Source organism: Zeus faber, assembly GCF_960531495.2.
Source record: "Zeus faber genome assembly, chromosome: 9".
NCBI classification, from domain to species: domain Eukaryota; kingdom Metazoa; phylum Chordata; class Actinopteri; order Zeiformes; family Zeidae; genus Zeus; species Zeus faber.
In genome coordinates this window covers 27321683-27340162 of record NC_137197.1, presented here as the reverse complement: position 1 = coordinate 27340162, position 18480 = coordinate 27321683, and the positions used below count along the sequence as shown (strand labels likewise).

The 18480-nt window shown below is 42.7% G+C and overlaps 1 protein-coding gene across 1 annotated transcript; it reads left to right on the top strand.

Moving 5' to 3' along the window:
- The first annotated feature begins 1062 nt into the window (after nt 1–1062).
- On the top strand, nt 1063–18052 carry LOC307234923 (solute carrier family 25 member 36-A). The gene is made up of 7 exons (XM_080006800.1): nt 1063–1433; nt 4061–4225; nt 7498–7575; nt 9998–10098; nt 13773–13839; nt 14156–14445; nt 15258–18052. The coding sequence occupies exons 1-7, from the start codon at nt 1393–1395 to the stop codon at nt 15449–15451; spliced, it is 936 nt and encodes a 311-aa protein (XP_079862926.1). The 5' UTR covers nt 1063–1392; the 3' UTR covers nt 15452–18052.
- The last annotated feature ends 428 nt before the right edge of the window (nt 18053–18480 follow it).

Below are 18480 nucleotides of genomic sequence, written 5' to 3'. Positions count from 1 at the left end.
GAACTTTCCTTAAGAAAGGTTTGAGCTCAGTCAAAGGCCCTTTGTGTAATTATAAGGTGTGTCAAGCTGTTACCTCCTTTCTCAGAGCCTATATGGCTCAGACTCTTCATCTGAGGCTCAAGGATTCAAGTCCCTATTCGGGTGGTGGATCTTTAAGCAGCAGGAGGATCTACCAGATAGATTTGATGGGAGAAAGTTTCACCAACTCTGGCTCAATTTAGGTCTTTCTGTGTATGTACTCGCGGTATGAAAAGGTTATTTGCCATTTATATGACGCCTATGAACCAATAGGCTGCTATCATGAACACCTTTTATGTGGTATCTAATGTGACAAATAACACCATGATAGATATAGTCTTATTGTGAAAATGTTGTGATGGGACTGGGTGGTTTGTGCAAGAACGGTGCAATAAATTGTGCGATATTGTTTAATAATGTCGTATTAGTTATAATTAACCCATCCGTTATAAGCCGTGTCCATATTATGTATACGTATTATTCATCATGTACAGATATATCCAATTATATTCATATTTATATCCAGTCAGTACTTGCATTGTTACAACCACTTCGTCCCTGTCATAGCCCTTTTCTTTGCTCTATATTTATCTGGTGCACAGAGCACACTTTGTACATTCTGTACATATTATTCTTCTTTTTAAAGATTTGGGGGGTTTTTTTCCCCCTCTTTAGTTTCGATTGTCAAGCCTTCCTTTCTCCGTGCCTGTTCGCGCCTACAATGCACCAGCGCCTCGCCAAGACTCATTCCCCGCGTACGACAAGGTGCTCGGCCCTGACCTACGCAGATCTGCGCCCGCGGAACCGTAACAAACACCAGCATTTGAACGCAAACGACCCCGCGCGTCGAGCGACCGTTGGCGGCGCGTCCCTCTCCCCTCCGCGCCGCGGCCGGAGGAGCCTCGTCGAGCGGAAAGGGGGACGGGGGCGGGGGCCCTGCGTGCGTCGTCGCCGCCGCGCCGACCAATCAGCGCCTCTGTTTGGCGGCTTCCCATTCGACGATAAACAGTGACCTGCGTGTCGCAGCAGTTCAGACAGACGAGGGGAGGCGAGCAGCCGTGAGCCCGGCCGAGTCATTGTGACCACACATTCGAGTCGTTCGTTAAACGGTCCAAATATATGGATAAAATGTTTATTTTGTGACGAACACACCGGCTTGCTCTGGCTGAGCCTAGCTGCGAAGGGACCACCGGCTAAAGGAAGCGGCGTTAGCCGGGCAGCTAAGCAGCTAGTTCCTCTGCTAACTGACCTCCACAGCCGCTGGGTAACATTCGCGGGTGATATCTCACCCATTCCCTGGCCCGCATCTCCTCTGTCTCTCTCTCTCTCCCTCCCTTATGGTGTCCCGGGGACGGCTCCTGAATATGCTTCATAATGAGTCAAAGAGACACCCTGGTTCATCTGTTGGCTGGCGGGTAAGTAGCAGAAAAAAAATACCAGGTAAATGGCAGCAGTTTAGCGGAGATAGCTAGCTACAGGCTGGGCTGCAGCGTGCTGCTCGGGGTGGGCGAGTCCCTTTGCCTGTTTCGTGGAAGATTGTTTTAAATTAGAGGGGCAAAGTCAAAAAACACTATTAAAAGCGCAACGGTGTCGTTGACATCGATAAGGGAGACTGCGGAATTCGTCAAAATGCAAACTCTGCATGCGCAGCTGGAGCAATGTCATCCGAATATGGAGCCAGGTGCTTTTTCATATACAAGGGATTGGTCTTGTTAAAGGTTGGTGACTTAGTGAGGTTAGTGCTTCTTTTTTAAATGACACTGAAACGTTCATCAGAAAATGACAGGCTGTTTCTTATATGTTCTTCAGAGGTGATGTTAAACAATCTCACAAATTGTAAACTGTATTTATTTAATTTAAGCTGTGCTGTCAGCCGGCAGGGCATAAAACAGGGTATTTGTATACCATTGTATCCAAAGGCGGGGTTGATCTGCAAGTGGAGTTACAATTCTCAACCTGCGATGCTGCTCGCTAATAATCATCAAAACCCACTTAGAATAACTCTGTCCTTTGCAAGGCCCATGGAATGTCAAGAGCACATTTGTGGCCGTCGCATCCCCTCTCTTCAGAGGACAGCACTACCATGATTTAATCAACTAAGCAACTAATCGGCATAACTTGAGGTCCCAACTGTATGTGGGGGAGTTTGATGAAGCCCAGGATTTATTCCAAATATAGAGATGAGACTGAATGACGCAACAGCACCTTGTTTGACAATCCAGCCAACATTTCAGGAGTATTTTTTTTTTACATGCAGTGTTGATAAATTTGCATGTATACTAGTTTGGGCATCTCACTAGTTGCGGTGTGGGTGTGTACAAATATTTCATGATAACATAATCACACTTGTCGGCATAGCCACCCTGCTAACTTTTGGCTGGAGATCACACACATACTTGAAAATATGTGATGCAATTATTTCTGAACTATTGTGGAGCTCTTCGTTTGAGAGTTTAAATTGTTATGTTATTCTTATCCTCCGTATGCAATTTAAAGATTTCTTATAAGTGCGAGGATGAATTGGCAATGTCGTAACAAGACGTTGTTTGCGGTGAGAATTTGTTGTAGTTGGAAAATCTTGTGATTTTTGTTGTGGCAAGGAATGCAAATGACCGCTTAAATATTGCCAATTAATAGCGCTTTCTCTTAGCCTCAAAGACTAGATTGCCAGTAAACTTTTTGGCAGGTCTTATCTTTCACAACAATGGTCTCTGCTTTTGAAATGATTGAAAGTACAGATAAGTGCTGCCACGCTCAGACTGTTGATACCTGCGATTCAATGCCCTGGCATGTTTATTGTTGTTTTCTTTGATTTGGCTTGTTAATCCGTCGTTAACACCCTGTATGTTAAATCATCAAAGCTGAACGCTGCTTTAATTAAAGCCAACCTAGTGCAGCTAGAATGTTCAAAATAAGTACTTGGGAGACTCCCTCATGGGTCTTTTAGTTGTCCACATTTCATTTATATTTCAAAATTCAAAAACGGCGACTCTGGCATACTTTTGCCCTGTACTACACCCATTCCCAATAGTGGTGTAACAGAATGTAGTTGATCCATGATCCATGCAAGTCGCCCCCCAACGGTTCGACTCGCATGTGAACCGCGGATTAAATTGCAAAATGTAAATCATAGTGAAATAGAGTTTTACTGCCACTGTTACTTTTTTAAGTAATAATTCCCTAAATCTAGATGCAGAGTTGCAGTGAAAATAAGAGACAAGACAGGTGTGTTTTACTTTAAAGCCCAATGATTGGTTTACGTCACCTCACGCTATGTTGCGATGTTGTTGCTACTTTACGACATGTCGGGAATGGGCTGTAGATACAGCCAATGTCACCACTGTGTCTGCGCGTCCGCCACATTGGAGCGGTCAGGATCGCTAGTAAACAAATACAATGTGTATAGAGAGATGCAGACTTCTCTACAATATGGACTAACTCGCTTAATTCTCTACCGATTTTCATGAAATTTGGTTTGTTATAAACGGGAGCAATTGAACATGTTACTGGTAACCCAGTAAATTAATTTAATTTATTTATTGGGGGCAAATGTGATCATATTTTTTCATGTGATGTTTAAGGAAGAAGGTGTTATACCTGCCTCATATATTAACAATTGACATATATTAACAACTTTAACGATTGAGTATTGAATATTCAATATATTTAAAGATATCATTTAAACATTAGACATCTTGAATGTTGTTTTCATTTAAGACCCTGGGCAAAAGTTTCTTGCTTTAAGAATTTTACAGATTTTGTGGAAAGCAAAGTTGTACTTGTCTCCCTTTTTTTTGTTGATTCGAAAAATGATCTCATCCGTGACTCAAAACCTTGATACGATCCATAAGGTGGGTTTTGTGATCCATTGCACCCCTAATTTCTACAGTCGATAAAAAGAGTGAACATGTATTTTAATCACATCATTATGTAAGGTCAACAGAATACTGGAAGTCATTGTGTGCTGGACTGCCCCCACCCCTTTTCTCTTACTGTATCAACAATTCTTTCATTTTCCAACCCTCTTCCTCTTCTGTGTCAGGTGTGGGGGTACAGTAGGAGCTATATTGACTTGTCCACTGGAAGTTGTGAAGACCCGTCTACAGTCGTCTTCCATCACCTTTTATGTGTCTGAGGTGCAGCTCAGCACTGTCAATGGAGCCAGCGTGGCCCGCATGTCGCCGCCGGGACCCCTGCACTGCCTCAAGTGAGTACACAAAGCTAAGTTTATCCTAATGCCATATAAATATAAACTACCTAGATATCACACATCTCTAAATACTCTTGACACTCTTAGCACACATTCTTAACAAGGCCCACAGTGGAGCCCTGAGAATAATTGATTATTTTACAATGTAGGAAGGTATTTTTCAAATTGAGTTATAGAGCCCATTTCAAATTCGAGTGGGTGGCTACTAACAAAGTAACAGAGTAACTTCTGAAAGCAGAGCTGTGGTCAAGACAGGCTATAACCAAATGAACTTGAAATTAAAAATTTACTGGCATCCACTTAAAATTAAGCTATTGTACTATACACTGATCAGCCACAACATTAAAACCATGACTAATAACCACAAATATTGTGTAGCTACCCCTCGTGGCGGCAAAACAGCTCCTTCCCGAGGAAGCATGGACTCCACAAGACCTCTGAAGGTGTCCTGTGGTATCTGGCACCAAGACGTTAGCAGCAGATCCTTTAAGTCCTGTAAGTCGTGAGGTGGGGCCCCCATGGATCAGGCTTGTTGTTCCAGCACATCCCACAGATGCTCGATCGGCTCTGACCCTAACTCCGGCCATCCACATGATGTAGAAGAAAACATGATTCATCAGACCAAGCCACCTTCTTCCATTGCTCCATGGTCCAGTTCTGATGCTCACGTGTCCATTGTAGGAGCTTTCAGTGGTGGACAGGGGTCAACATGGACACTCTGACCGGTCTGTGACTACACAGCCCCATACACAGCAAGCTGTGCTGCACTGTGTGTTCTGACACCTTTCTATCAAAGCAGCATGAACTTTTTCAGTAATTTGTGCTACAGCAGCTCTTCTGTGGGATTGGACCAGAGTGGCTAGACTTCGCTCCCCATGCACATCAATGAGCCCATGGGCGCCCATGACCTTTTTTGGCGGTTCACACGTTGTCCTTCCTTGGACCTCTTTTGGTAGGTATTAACCACTGCATACCGGGAGTACCCCACAAGACCTGCCGTTTTGGAGATGCTGTGACCCAGTCGTCTAGCGTTCACAATTTTGCCCTTGTCAAAGTGGCTCAGATTCTTACACTTGCCCATTTTTCCTGCTTCCAACACATCAACTTCAAGAACTGACTGTTCACTTGCTGCCTAATATATTTCGCCCCTTGACAGGTGCCATTGGATCAAGATGGGCAATGTTACTCACTTCACCTGTCACTGGTTTTAATGTTGTGGCTGATCGGTCACACAGTTGCATGCATGCTTAAGCATTCAGTAAAAATGTTAGCAACCATAAGCTACAGATGCATGTGTATGAAAATGAATGCCGAGACATTGCTGAGTAAAATCTATCGACAAATTCACAACATGATGATCAAATTACACTTTGCTCATAAATCTGTTTAAAGTCCTACAATGGTTGCTTTTCAGCACACTGAAATAAGTTGAATCTGTGGGAAATAAAACCTTTTATGTCAACCGATTTATTAATGAGCTAAAAAATGAGAGGACACTCCAGATATTTGGGTCGAGAGCAACCAATCTTGATTTCAAGGCCTGTGCAGAGGACTATAACTCTGCCTTGATGTGGCCTTGTAACTACTTCCTCATCTGCGCGCCGCAAGCTGCACACATACACCACAAGGCCCAAGCTGCGGAAATTCCTCATGGTATCCAACTGCAAGCAAACACACATTTTACTTATACAGTTTTGTGTATTTTCTCCCTTCCACATGACCCAGAGAGGTCTTTGAAATTGCTATGCCATTCGCAGTTTCTTTCCATTAGGTCTTAGATTTACTTAAATGTACTCTGCAGATGAAGATATAATTCATTATATATGGGCGGAAGCAGTTTAGCTCTCTTATTCGAAGTATTAAATCAGGACAGTGCCAAGCTGTTTTATTAAATGGAGCTGTACCATTTGTAAATTTCCCAGCCTAAATGGCATCTGAATGGGCTTCCATTCTGTTTTCATTCAGACGGGGGGGGATGCGTTTTCAGAAATATCCATGGACTGGGCCTTAGAATGAGGCTTTGGTGACAAAGCGATGTAAACAGACATTGCGTCATTGATCCTTGTCAAGCGATAATCTAACTCTAAATAATTCCCATAGATTTAATTCATCAATTGAACTTTCTACTTCAATCTGCTGACAGATCATGTCACGTTTTACACATGTAACACTGATTGACTTGTGTGTATCATAGAATGAATAAATCAATAATTATGAATGAACATAGCATAGCAATATCATTAGATCTCAATGAAAATTTATTTAAATACTATTTTAACTTAAAAAAAAAAAAAATCGGAACCATACACGCTCTTAACTGCTGTTCTGTAAACAATATGTGCAAGACTACAAACAGTGTCTAGTACAACATATTACCAAGTGGTTTAGGAATGGCAGCTAAAGTAATGGTCTGAGAATGAGATTTTATTTTATTTGTTTTTTTTTAACTAGGTTTACGATTAGGGGAAAAAAAGAATCCCGAATGATATGGACCTTTGCTGAGATGGTGATGCCCCAAACTGGGAGTTTATTGAGTTTCACAACTTATTGACACTTGTGGTACAATCCAAGCCTGTAGTCTGGCCTGAACACTTTTTCGTTATAGGATTCAAATGACATCATTTGTACAGAAAGGTGCAATGTGACCTCCCAGTCCTCGGAGTGTTTTGGTGATGCAGAAGTAGCCTAATACTTGGCTTATCTCTTTTCCATACTGGCACAAAGCCCTTGGTTCAGTTTGAAGCTGCCATGTCTATTTTTGCATTGTAGGTTGTTAACCTCATTGTCCAGTTGGTAGTATTTTCTTATTGCCCAAGTTAAGAAATACATTAAAATGGTAGGAGGGTTGAAGGCAGTACTTAAATTAAATACTCCATGGATTGAACAATTCATGATTTTGAAGAAAGCACATTTTTTACACTTATATAATTATCCATATAAAGAGATATCTTGACACTTGATGCGTGGCAAAGTTCTGTGGAACCTGTGTGAACCTCTGTGGTTCTGTGGTCTTTTCACAACTTTTCTAATATGCATATAACATACATGCCTTTTTGCATATATTTGGTGATGCAAGGCTGTAGTTCAAATGAGGTACTGTACATTTGCTTCCTTTCATAATAACACACAAACCTGATCTAGCTAAGTACTTGTATTATGTAAGAAAATTGTGTCAATACATGCCAGAGCTGATCTCAAATAACAATTTTAAACACACAGCGATTTCCCAAGGCAAGCCAGAAAATCTCCACCACAACCTTTTTTTTCAGGTTAATCCTGGAGAAAGAAGGACCCCGATCACTCTTCAGGGGCTTGGGGCCGAACCTGGTGGGCGTAGCCCCGTCTCGGTAAGGCCTTGGGTGTTTTTTGTTTGTTTGTTTGTTTTGTTTTTTTCATATAATTCTGCTGATTATATTGCTCGTTGGAGTAAGAAAGTGAAAAGCCTATATTTGTCCATTGTATACAGTATATTTACAAACCAACTAACTATCGACAGTAGCTCACAGTGGAATACTAACACTATTGCCTCCTTAAATACTGGTGGAGCCAAAATGGCTTATAAGCAAATAAAAGTCTTTTACAAATTATGATGCAATATCATAGTTGCTCCATATTTTAATGAAATGTATTATATGAAGTTATTAAAATTAGTTATTCTATACACCTTTTCTGGCGATAAACTTACACTATCATATTGACTGTTTGGATAAATAGTGCGACCACATTCAGAAGAACATACTGAAGATCTTGCCTTCTACTACCAGGAGAACAATAGCCCCGGTCTATGGTGTAGGCTGAACTGTTCTCAGCGCGGTTAGTAATGTTAGTCTCAGTTCCTCTACGCATGGTTTGGCGTGAACCTTCCCTATTCCTGGATTTTTGGCACTGTTGTAGTAACCGTAGTGAATGGGGCTAAAACGCGCTGCGCGACAGAGGCTGAAGGACGTAATGGTTTGATAATTGATTTCTCATCACGTGCAGAGACGTCACATCCGATACGTGTTATGTTTACATACAACGGCGGCATTGTTAAAATACTCACATATTTTGAGACAGGCTCGACAGTATTTTCCCTTTTTCCACCCATTTTCACTAGTCGTGTTGTGAATGAACCTTTTTTTTTTTTCCCCCCAATGGTTGAACATGTTTATTGATACGTCAACAAACAAACAGTGGGTAGCTGGTTATATAAATGACACTCTCTAAGTAGCTCTAACAGCTGCTTACGTGCATAAATGAACAGAGCAGCAAGAAAAAAATCTGAGGGAGTCAAACAAATATAAGTCCTCCATTGGGAAAGAGTGCATGGCCCAGAGGGGTCCTTATATCTATTGATATGATAACCGTCACATGCGCATGACCTCGACGAACGTCATTTATTGTAGTCACTGTAGTTTTTCTCCCGGACTTCCTGGTGCTGATTCCAGCTCAGCCGCTGATCGCAACTCCAACCATAACCAAGAACAAGTGGGCTTATCAGTGGGTCTCGGGCGCTAGCACTTCGGCCTCAGAGCGATTGTGGAAATGAGGCAAATGAGGAGAGTTTGGGAGCATCCACTAAACAAAATGAATTCCTGGTGTAAATCGCACTATTGACTGGTATTGAAGCTGGTTGCTGCATCGGGCTTGGCATCATGTTTCTCTCCTTATTCTCATTATTCTCAGACTTCTGCTCTGTCTGTAGGAAAAGGCAGTGTTGCGCTCTCCCCCGTTACCAGAAGCTGTAATGCTGTGACATAAGGCAGTCATTCTGACAGATAAAGCATGGAACTAGGAATTTCGGAACAGACCAAGCAGAACCGTGGCATTTGCGTCCACACTGGGTTAACCGTGGTGTGTATGGAGTCACATCTAAGTGCTGCTAGCGTAACATGAAAAAATTGAGGCTTATACTAATTTCTAGCCAGGTGCTAATGATACCACTGATGTGGGAGCAAAGTGGTGCCTAATTACAGTCGCTGGCTGCTAATCCAACAGCAAGCAGGTGCAGCTGCCAAGCATCTGTAGAGTGTTTTTGTTGGTGGCCCTGTGCGAATAAAGGCCGACTAAGGTGTACTGTGGGGTCAACACCACCTGGGCCCCCTGCAGTGTGACGTCATCCATTCAGGATGACGTCACACATCACACACAGATGAAAGAGCTGACAACCACCTTTTATGATAAGCTTTTAAGTCTGATGAGACTTATTTGATTGATGAATATAAAAACAAATTCCCCTGTTTACAGAAGATTTGAGTGCCAAGAAGGCTGTAATGACCTACATTTAAGAAGCACCTTTCTCAAGATTCAAGATTTTTATTTGTCACATACATATACATACTTCCATACATATATGCAGTGAAATGTAAAACCGGAGCGCCGGCGCAGGCGACCGCTAGGGGCGGCGCCTCTTTGGCAATGCAACTGGTTGTTTCCCTCTGTTGCCAAAGTCCTGCTTCATACTTTTCCTGCCAGTAGGCCACATTGCTTTGGCGGCCTTTATTGATGCCAACAAATTGCCCATCAGCCATGTCCAATCATAATGAAAACCTTGAAGCTTCACATTTTGTCTGCTAAATGTCTTTAACAGGAAACAATTTGTTGATTGCACCTGACGTGGGAACTGTTTTGTTTGTAGTAGTTATATATAAAGCACCACAATGCCGCTCAATCCTGAAACTAGAGGCTCAATTTAATAACCCACAATAGCACAGAAAAAATTATGGCATATTTACCCATTTAGTTACATTTTGTATATGTGATATTGACTTAACTTTTCACTCCAAACAGAGCAATTTACTTTGCTGCATACTCCAGTGCCAAAGAGAAGCTGAACAGTGTATTGGAACCCGACTCCACGCAGGTGCACATGGTGTCAGCAGGACTGGCAGGTAACCAAATAATTCACACTCAAGATTTATAGATATATTCTTTTAAGCATGCAATGAATGAGAGTTGCAACCGCCGGACCATTTTTATTGTTAGAATCTGAAATCCCAGCACAATCGTCCTAGGGTTATCCATGATCCAAGTTAAATTCAGGCAAATATCAGCATTCCACATGAGTTGGCATCTATAAACATGGGAAAACAAGTTCATGCCAACGTCCTTGTGACCCACCTGCATATTTCATGTGGCACCGCCAGTCTTTCTAAGTCCAAATCCATGAAATCTCAAGGCTCACAGAGCTGCTGAACTGATGTGTTGTTTTTGCTGTCTAAATGACAGTGCCATTTTTTGCCTTCTGATCTTAACCCTACAGATTCCCATAGATCCAGCGTACTCAATAACCAAACTAGCTCAGCCTCTCTCCTCTGGCCATGCCATTATTCCTGTATTCCTTTTAGGAATACCATGTAACCTACCGTAGTCCTCTAAACCTAATCTGAATAAGTAAGAAAAGCTGCTCACCTTTTAATATTCACAATGTGTTGAGAATAAGTAAAGTAATGAATGAAGTTTTTAAATAAGGCTGGCTAGTCCCTCTTACTGGGCCTCGTCCACTAACGTGCGTAGAAATGGCCTTACTTTGTGCGCATAAAAAGTTTGCATGAAAAATTTCTGCCAGATTCATGGTGCATGTGGGTCAGTCAGTTATGTATGTTTGTGAACCCAAATAATACTAAATTCATAGGCGTTCCCACATTTTTTTTAATTAGCATAATTCCACCCCCAGACTTCTCTATATAAGGAAGTTCCTTTTGCAGGCTCAGAGATAGAGAAGTGGAGGAGACTGAAAAAGTGAACCATGGCCCCTAAAGGTAAAAATAAACATTTTAGTAATACTGAAATACAAGTTATTGTTTGAAGAGTTGAAACCAGAAAAGGCGGCCTTTTCTGTAACATCTCCTCTGAGGTTACTGGTGGAGGACTCCAAATGTCCCTGTAGCAGAAAGCTGATGGTGGAGAGGACTCGAGGACATAAGGTGATCTTGTGACTGAGTTCCAGGTTATTACTTAAATAAAGAAGGGCTTCTCTTGACAGCAGAAACCACCTGGTTGGCCATTCATCACTCTCAGTAAACAGATCCAGGCGATCTGTAAAGATTCACTGTTTTTCTAAGGTGTGTTCAACAATATCCTTTTAATAATACTAAATATGCCAATGTCACACCTGCTTGTGGAGTGATGTGAATCCTTTAAAGCCTACATGTGTAAAGTTAACCAGCTGCAGGTATAATGTAGTTAATCTAAGGGCCTAAAATTCTGAGGGAGCCGGTCATGATCAATAGGCCTACATTAAAAATAAATAAATAAAAATCATGATAACCAATGAATTATTATTATCATTAATGAATATTATTTACGATTTTATATTGTATTACATAATGGATTTTAACTGATTTTTACTAATTGTGGTTCTGGGTTCTTGTGGGTCTGTGGCCAATTACATTTAGTGTAGGTAGCACTCTTGATGCCTTGTGTGATCTGTTCCTACAGCAAATCCAAAAATGTTGCTGAAACCACTGATGCGCAGGGTTTAAACACATATTTGCTCATGTACACTGTTAGTGAATGAAGCCCATGGTATCTCTCGAGACCAGGTTTCTTGGTTTTTGTGTCTTTCCACCAATTGTTATAGAGAATGTGTTATTCTGTAGTACTGTTGCAGTGTAGCTCAGCTGTGAAACCCATGTCTCCGCGTCTCCCTGTGTGCGCCTTTCAGTGAGCAGGTCTGACAAGGTGGCACTTATGTTCCACTGTTGAGTGCACTGTGAAGCACCTACAGGCTCAGCACTTTGTTTGTATGCTGTGTCACCTCCTAGTGGTGAAGCCCATTCTCTGCAGCCCCGTGTGTACTGACCAGACTGGCCTGAGCTGAATGTGTGACGAGGGGTTGACAGGACGTCGTGAAGCCCGTCTGTTTGCCAAAAGCACCAAGAGGCGTAATTCACACAGCACAGCGTGTGCAGCTCTGCCGTCACCTAAAAAATAGACTTGAAATCATTGAGTAGACAAACCCCTGGGACATAGCTGGCTTGTGCAGATGTGAAAATGGATTTCATTCACACACTTTGTAAAAGTGAATGTCTTAGGCGGACAGCAGATATTCGGCATGCCTTGAAACGTTTTTGGGTGAAGTCGTTTTTCGGTGTTAGGAAAATAAGCTTCTCTTCTTCCAGCATGACCTAGTTGGATGCAAAGCCCCTTCCCTTTCCAGAGCAGGTGAAGTGTGTGTGTGTGTGTGTGTGTGTGTGTGTGTGTGTGTGTGTGTGTGTGTGTGTGTGTGTGTGTGTGTGTGTGTGTGTGTGTGTGTGTGTGTGTGTGTGTGTGTGTGTGTGTGTTGCATGCCAGTCAGTGTGTGCTACACACACACGCCTCTATCTGTTTTAGGCTTTTACTCTACTGTAGCTCCTCTCTCGCGAGGGCATGAGACCCCCACACCACCAGGGGTCTCTAGCTGCATCTGTGAGGAGTAACTTGGGTCTGCGTGAGTACTCACCACAGATCTGTGCTTCTCTTGTTTTGTTTTATTTTCACTCTTTTTATCTTTGTCTCCCTGTTCTCTTCCTCTCTATCTCTCTATACACATTTCTGTCCTGTACTCCCCGTCATCTCGGCCATTGGATAAAGCTGCAGTCTTTTTCTGTCATCTGCACGCAGTGACATCCTGTTTTTTCAGCATCAGTCCGGCAGCATAGCCTAGCTTTTAGTGGGTTAACTCTCTCTGTCTGTTTCTCTCTAAAGCTGGGGCCACATTGCATGATTTTTTTTTTTTTCAATTGTGAACGACAATGAAAATTTTAGCAGCGCATATTTAACAACTGAAATTTGCACATTCCCTGTCTCTTCTGCGCACACACACATAAAAACTGCTGTCTTTGAGGAGCACAAATCTAAAGACGGAGAACAGACGAACAGAGTTCTGTGGTACTCCAGCACTCGCAAGAATGTATCTTCTTGCAAAAGGCAAATTATCTTGTGATATTTTAACACCAAAACAAACATGGATGCCATACAGTTCGCCACTGGGGTTGTTTGTGCAGTGAACTTGCAGCGCTGACATTATGCACTAATTAGACACTCAGGAGTGTCTAATTAGTGCACTTGTCACGCACTTGCCACTTTCTTTGGCTCCGCCATCGTTCAAGCGCATGATCTCAGTGGCTGTTTTCCTAGGCTTGATATGAACACGCCAATGGATTTTGGAAAGACTACCCCGATAAAATCAAACATACAGTATTTGATTGAATCGTGACCTGTCCGATTGGGATCGTATTGAGGCAGATTGACGTGGGCAACTACCCGGAACTGCCCGGACTACCCCTGACTCAGCCCGATCGGCCTTGAAAATCACATAATGTGGCCCTAGCTTCAGCTGCCTTTGTGACTTCACACAAAGTAGACACCTCGGTTTAAGAATAAAAATGCATTGTTTTTCAACTTGTGTTTATCATCAGCACAAATGCAGCATCAAAAACATATTCACAACCTCGTCTAGAGCAGTAGTTAGTGGGCCATATTTGTTTTGCCACAGGCAGCTTGTTGCTAAAAATGGCCTCGGTACTCTCTGGTTCTGTTCCATTCACTGGATGCCGTATGATTCATGTTATTTCTTCTGCAGGCTTCACAGCCATCACGGCTACCAACCCCATTTGGCTCATTAAGACTCGACTGCAGCTGGACGCCAGGTAAACACCACTGCTTCCAACCTTGTTCCTCTTCGTAAAATATTTGTAATATATATACAATTTCCTTCAGCTCTGGAGGTCGTATAAATTGAATCATTGAATCATCACCGTTCCTTCATCAGCTGTCTGGATGGATCGTCCTAAAACAAAAATGTGAAAATTCTATTAAATCTTCAGAAAGGTCATTAGTCCTGTCATTCCGCTTAACCCATATTCCTCATACCGTAATTCCTTGTAACTACCTTTTTAAATCTTGAACTTCTTCAAGGTGGCTTTTTATGACTGGCTTCCCTTAATCTGCTATTTCTCCCCTCAGGAATCGCGGGGAGCGAAGGATGAGCGCGTTCGAGTGTGTGCGCCGGGTGTACCAGGCGGACGGCCTGCGGGGCTTTTACCGTGGCATGTCAGCCTCTTATGCCGGCATCTCAGAGACTGTGATCCACTTTGTGATCTACGAGAGCATCAAGCGGCGCCTCCTGGAGGCCAAAGCCACCCACAACATGGACAATGAAGAAGACACGTCCAAGGACGCGTCGGACTTCGTGGGCATGATGCTGGCCGCGGCCACCTCCAAGACCTGTGCCACCTCCATCGCTTATCCTCACGGTGAGAACGCCCCGAGGACGAGGGAGGAGCACTGATAACAACACTTAAGGCTAAAATAGGGAACCGTCTGAGAATATCCCTGGTGCAAGTTAGGGATATAAACCATTTAAAGACTATCGATTAATTGCTCATAAGAATTTCTATCGATAAGAACTAAACAATCTGTGGTCTGTATGTGCCATGCGCCAGGACGGTTCGTACATATTCCTGTATGAGGGAACCGGCTCAGCGAGTCGGGCCTCGTACTTCTGCATTTCGAAATGAAATGAGGAGACGCGCCCCGTCACAAAATCCCGGAGGTGCACGACGTCGCGTCGATCCCCACACCCGATGGCTCATCCCCTGGTGACGTCGTTAGCTTTTATGTTAGAAATACTTTAAATTTGCATTCCGAGTACAAGTACAAAAATCCACTTCCGAGAGCCTTGTTAACATGTGACATATAGATCTTATTTATATCTATAGTAAAAAGGTGATTTTCTGCTTAACTGTACCATGAGGTACTGTAGTAGTGTTGGATTTCTCCAGTGGAGAAAAATTAACCCTAACCCTATGTGAATGATTGTAATCGAATGTCCGGTGTGTAAATATAGGGTAGCTATGTTTGATCAAAATGGTAATAGGTGAAATAATAAAAATAACAAAACTTTTTGGGCTGGGAGATGTACTGGACAATTAATTTCACTTCAGTGAAAATCTGTCATCTCTGCCCATTCCAAGCTTGTGCAATCTATGTTCAACTTTTACTCACAGCGATTACTACCTTAATACTCAACGCCACCTTTCTTTTGTTCTGTTCTTGTATATTTTAGAAGTGATACGCACCAGACTACGGGAGGAAGGCACCAAATATCGCTCCTTCTTCCAGACTCTTACCATGGTGCCCAAAGAGGAGGGCTACCGCGCCCTGTACCGTGGCCTCACCACCCACCTTGTGCGGCAGATCCCCAACACCGCCATCATGATGTGCACCTACGAGCTGGTGGTGTACCTCCTCAACGGTTAAAAGCCCCCACCCCCTCCACCGCCCGTCTCTCCACCAATGTACGTATGAATCCTACCCCTGCTCAGAGAGAGCGAAAAAGTGAGAGGACGCCCTCAGAGACAGATGCAGAGAGGACTCCACCACCCACCCACACCCTCTACCCCAGGAAGAGGACTGGAGACGGACCCCACCCCCCCTCCACCCACCTGATCTGAAAATGTTTTCAAAGGCAAATTTCAAATGTTTTTATATGTGAGGGTGGGGGTTGTGTTACAAACGAGCACCACACAAGGGGAAGAAGTGAGGAGAGCTTCAGGCTAATTCTGGAATTTGGTTTAGTGATCTGGTTTAATGTGTATAAATGTGGGACCCTGACGTCCCCGTCCCACTTTGAAATTTCTCTCACATTTCTCTGTAGTTCCAGCAGTTATGTGTTGATTCGCCGAGCTTAGGGACTGCACCTAATTTATATTTAAAGAGCCTCTAATAATACTAACTAAAGAAATGATAATCCCTATCTCTCACTTCCACCGAGTTAACTTAGTTCACTAACAGCCGCAGAAGCAGAGCATCATGTGAACTATTCCGTTTTTTTTATTGTCTCTTTTTTTATTATTATTTTTTGAAGAATCTCGGTGAGCATTCGCATCATGCTTCATCCGTTGACAGGCAGGATCGTTACTGTGAAACCGCTAGCAGTCGTTAGCAGGAATGTCAGATATGGAATCCAGTCCAGGATGCAAGGGTTGCCAAGGGTGGAGTCGCAGAAGAATTGGGCAGAGATGTAAATTGTGTCGAAACTGCACAGGCAGCTGGAGGAAGGAAGAGCCTCTGGTTGCTCTTGCCGCAGTACACAAGAAGTTGAGTAGTCGTACACTGGCGCACGAAGGACCTTAATGAATTCCCTGATGCACAGTTTATTCCCTCCCTCACCACCAGGCCTCACAAGCCCTCTCGTACACAGTGAAACTCTTCTATAAAGGAGATCACTTTCCCCATATGGAATGAACTATCCGTTAGGCAATTTTCACGCCTGACCTGAGTGTGTGTGTGTGTGTGTGTGTGTGTGTGTGTGTGTGTGTGTGTGTGTGTGTGTGTGTGTGTGTGTGTGTGTGTGTGTGTGTGTGTGTGTGTGTGTGTGTGTGTGTGTGGTGAATTATGAGCTCTGCCGACACAAGCTACCAAAAGTAACCTGAACATAGCTCACAGTCACCTACCAGAGAAACAAATAATCCGTAAGGAAAAAAAAAAAAAGAGTGAAACACGGACCAATATGTCATTCCTTAAAAGAATATACAAAAAATGACAGAAAATATTAAAAAAAAAATTAAACTAAGAAATTTTACTGACTATACTAGATATTATATATAGAAATATCTACAGAAAATGTTTCAGTTTCAGCTAAATGGCAAATGCAGCATTTTTTTTTTTGTTTTCGGTTGGGTAGAGGGGAGTGCCTCTTCCCTGCCCCCTCTGCAGGTTGATTCCCCATTATTACACAACTGTTTTGTCTGTATTTATGCACTTTTTCATTGCGCTCTGCAATTACTTTCCCATCTCGTTTTCTTCTGATTTGGGGTTTTTTTTTGGTCATTTTTGTAATCCAGGCAAGGACAATCCTCTTGTCATCGCTCAGCAATCTCCTTATTCAATTAGGCCTGTCCATTTGTTTGTGAATGTGTGTGTGTGTGTGTGTGTGTGTGTGTGTGTGTTATGTTCATCTGTGGCGGGGGGGCGATAAATTGGAATATTTGCCTGTGTGTGTGTGTTCAAATGAGCAAGGACAAATAGGCTGGGTGTATGCATTTCGCCAATCGCTACAATCTTAACAGAGCACCCTAAAAACACCAACACAAGTTAGCATCGCTCATGATCTCTGCAGTTCAATACGTGCTTTTCTCAGTGCCATCTTGCCAGAGACTGTCGGGCAGTTTGATTCCGACACCCAAAATGGCGCCCCTGTACTATCATGGATTGTAGCAAAATCGTTCTCGAAAATACTTAACACTTTAAACGCCGGAATGGTCTTTTTTTTTTCTTCCTCTGAAGGTGTGTCAATAGATAGAGATGATACAGTTGGCGAACAAGGAATCTAACATTTCTTGAGCTGTGGGTCCTCGAGGGATCCTGTTGCGGCTACTACAGATTGTCCCAGATCGGGGTGCTGGCTTAACCCTTTGCCCCCTAGTTGGTTAAAAGTACACTTGTACTACAAAGTCTAGGTAAATGGTGTGTTGAGTTGTCCTGGTATTATTCGCCTCTCATTTGAGTCGGTTTGTGTTGTTTATCGAATATGTTTGTGTGGTGTTTGCATTAGGGGTGTGTGTGTGTGTGTGTGTGTGTGTGTGTGTAAATTGGTGTGCTTGCATACATGTTACATCATATGTTCGCTTTGTCATGTTTTCTGTGTGTACAAGATTATAGGAGTATGCACTCGAGTCGACTAGTTGCAAAATGTGTTTTTATTTGACTTTTATAGAAGTTTATGTTTTTGTTTTCCTTCCCTCCCCATTTCCCCCACGACTCATCTGGTGAGCCGACTGGAAGTGTTGCTCAGTCTATGCATTCTCTCATGCCTGTTTTGTAAAACAAATTCAATAAAATGGAAAGAGTGCAAGTGAATTCAGGTGTCCAGAGATTGACTACTTCACCTTTGGGTTTTTACACAAGACATTATCTAAAGTTCCCCATATCATTGAATTCAAGATTTTCCTAAATGTTTTCACAGTTTTGTTGTCTGAAACCAAAACAAATGAAAGCAATATTGAGCACTCTACAAATCAGCCTGTTCAATGGCAAGGGGGAGAAAGACATGTATGTAAGTATGTATGGAATGATATCAAGTTGCTTAAATTGGACAGATGAAGGAACTTCTTGTCTTACTGATGTAATGGCATTTACAACCACCAGGTGGTGCGGTTTGCTCATGTACACCAGAATAATTTGGACTCGCATTAGCGTTTATTTTGGCACCGCATCAGTCAGATCACATATGTAAATATGGGACTGCCTCCACCCCAACTCACTTTCATATGTATTCCTATACATAT